Below are 2,500 nucleotides of genomic sequence, written 5' to 3'. Positions count from 1 at the left end.
CAGATTAAAATATTCTAAGACGAATATCGTAATCCCTCATTTATGAATATTATTATTATTATTATTATTATTATTATTATTATTATTATTATTATTATTATTATTATTATTATTATTATTACTATTATCTTTAAGTTTTACACATTTTTTATTTGCACTGTTATTTCTTGTATGTGATGTGTTTTATATTTTTGGAAAGTATTCCGTAATCAGTACAAATGCTTGCATATTTTAGATGGTGATGATTATCAAATATAAAATGATAATAATGATAATAATAATATTAATAGTGTTCTTTCTTCAGCTGAATTGGCTTGGTACAAGTCGCTTTATATATATTCGTGTACATATGGTTATTTTTTATCATTATTGTTAAATAATTTTCAAGTATGATGAGACATATTTTTATTGCTTTTAATGCTTTTTATGTTTGGAGATATTGAGCAAAATCCGGAACTATTCTAAACTTCGCCAGGGTCGACCAATGTACTTCAATATTCACAACCTTACAACTGCCACCAAACAGCATGACATTATGTTATGCTCAGTAACTGTGGTTTCTCAAATGAGGCACACACATCTGAGCTACTTATTCCAAGTTTAAAGGTTTAAAAGCCGCTTATGTATGGCAAGGGCAAGGGACAGTGACATTGCCCTATCAAGCAGGACAATGCCCTAGAGACTGACCATATTACATATGATCAATGCCCAAAGCTCCTCTCCACCCAAGCTAGAACCGAGGATGGCCAGGCAAATGCTGCTGATGGCTCAGCAGATAGAGCTATAATCTCCCCCAAACCCCCCATCCTTAGCTCACAAGGATGGTGAGGTTGCAGAGACCAAAGGAACTACCAAATTTGAGAGGGACTCGAACCCCAGTCTGGCATTCACCAGGCAAGGACGCTAATTGATTAAGAAATCAATAATTTTGTTCCAGGATACCATTCTTAGGGCAAGCGGAATGGCGGTGTATATCAATTTAGGACTAAGTAGCCTGCCTCTCATAAGTCCTGCTATTAATGTCGCTGTCATGAGATTCAGGTAATACAAATTTGTAGCAGCTATAACGACCGTTGTTTTTATTCGATCTATTGCAAACCAGCCTTGGATTGTGGAGGATTGATTTTTGTCTTGTTTTTATCTATTTTTTGTTGTTTGCCAAATCCAGAGAGAGAGAGAGAGAGAGAGAGAGAGAGAGAGAGAGAGAGAGAGAGAGAGAGAGAGAGAGTGTGTGTGTGCGTGTCTGTGTTTGTGTCAGCGAGCGAGAGGTAGTTAGTGTATTGATTGTTTGTTGTGAGAAAGACTGTTGTTATAACTAAGATTGTTTGTTTGTTTTTAGATAGGTAGGACAAAAGTTTGTATTGAGGAGACAATTGTCTGTTAGAGTGATCAAGGGTGTGGGGGTTGATTCTATGTTCGATTGTCTTCTTGCAATTATGGCTAAGATACAAGAAGACGATAAAAAGGGTTGTTTCGTGTTTGTTGGTGATTTCAACACTCAACATAGGGAGTGATTAAATTCTGTTCCTCTTATTTATCGCGCCATGACTTTGGACTTTGCCTCTAAATCAGGCTGTGAGCAAATCATAAGTAAAGCTACTCACAGGCCTGACAACTGCTGGGACATAAGGTATACAAAGTCTATATATATAGACCTTGGCATATACTAACTCCCCTGTTGTTTTAACAAGTAAGGTTGGTTCTCCAGTTGGGACGTCTGATCATGCCTTTGTTTCGATAGTAATTAAGACTGAGCAGTCTGTCCCTGTAATGCCATACTCATGTAAGATATATAAAATCTTAAGCAGACTGGAATTGCATTTTGAGTGATCTTTTGAATTTGAATTAGTTACAATTGTATTAGTGTTGAGCCTTTTGATAGACATATACCTTTTTGTGTGTTTAAATACTGAGTGAAGGACAAACCCTCATGGTTAAGTGATGATTGTAGACATGCTTGTTTGGATAAGTAGGACGCCTATTATCTTTGGAATGGTATCAGATCAGATTTGACTTGAAGTAGCTATACTCAGCTAAGAGCTGTTAATCAGAGAGTTTATGCTTCATCTGGAAAGGAATACAATTTGATCATAGAAGAACCCTAATCTTGTACAGCCTAGGAACATAAGTGGTAAGCTACCCTTAAATGTGCTTCTTTGTTGTAGAATTAACTGTTCCTCCTTTATCTGAACCAGATGTTTCTGTCACTCACTGTCCAAAGGAAAAGGCAACACTTTTGGCTGGTGTGTTTGAGTATAAGCAGAGTAATGAGAGGCTCGATCATCTTCATTCATGTTTTCTGATGCTAAACTAGCTAATGATCTTGTTGATCTCGTGAAATTAAAACACTCGTGGTATACCTTGATGCTTATGGCCGTGTAGACTCAAATGGTATTTTTCCATTGGTTCTTTTTGTATGTGTTGGAGAATAGGTAATGTTACTCCATTAGGTGCATGTGTTTGTGGTGGCTCTAGCCTTGTTGACTACAGTCCAACTTCC

General features: G+C 36.7%; 1 protein-coding gene across 1 annotated transcript in view; it reads left to right on the top strand.

The window, feature by feature from the left end:
* The first annotated feature begins 1,544 nt into the window (after positions 1–1,544).
* LOC137621767 (uncharacterized) overlaps positions 1,545–2,500 on the top strand; it is a 24,660-nt gene continuing 23,704 nt past the window's right edge. The window contains exon 1 of the mRNA XM_068352277.1: positions 1,545–1,630. Coding sequence (XP_068208378.1) covers positions 1,545–1,630 — 86 coding nt within the window. The remainder of the gene's footprint in view (positions 1,631–2,500) is intronic.

The sequence above is a fragment of the Palaemon carinicauda genome, chromosome 28 (genome assembly GCF_036898095.1).
Source record: "Palaemon carinicauda isolate YSFRI2023 chromosome 28, ASM3689809v2, whole genome shotgun sequence".
Taxonomy (NCBI): domain Eukaryota; kingdom Metazoa; phylum Arthropoda; class Malacostraca; order Decapoda; family Palaemonidae; genus Palaemon; species Palaemon carinicauda.
This window is presented reverse-complemented; position numbering and strand designations above follow the sequence as displayed.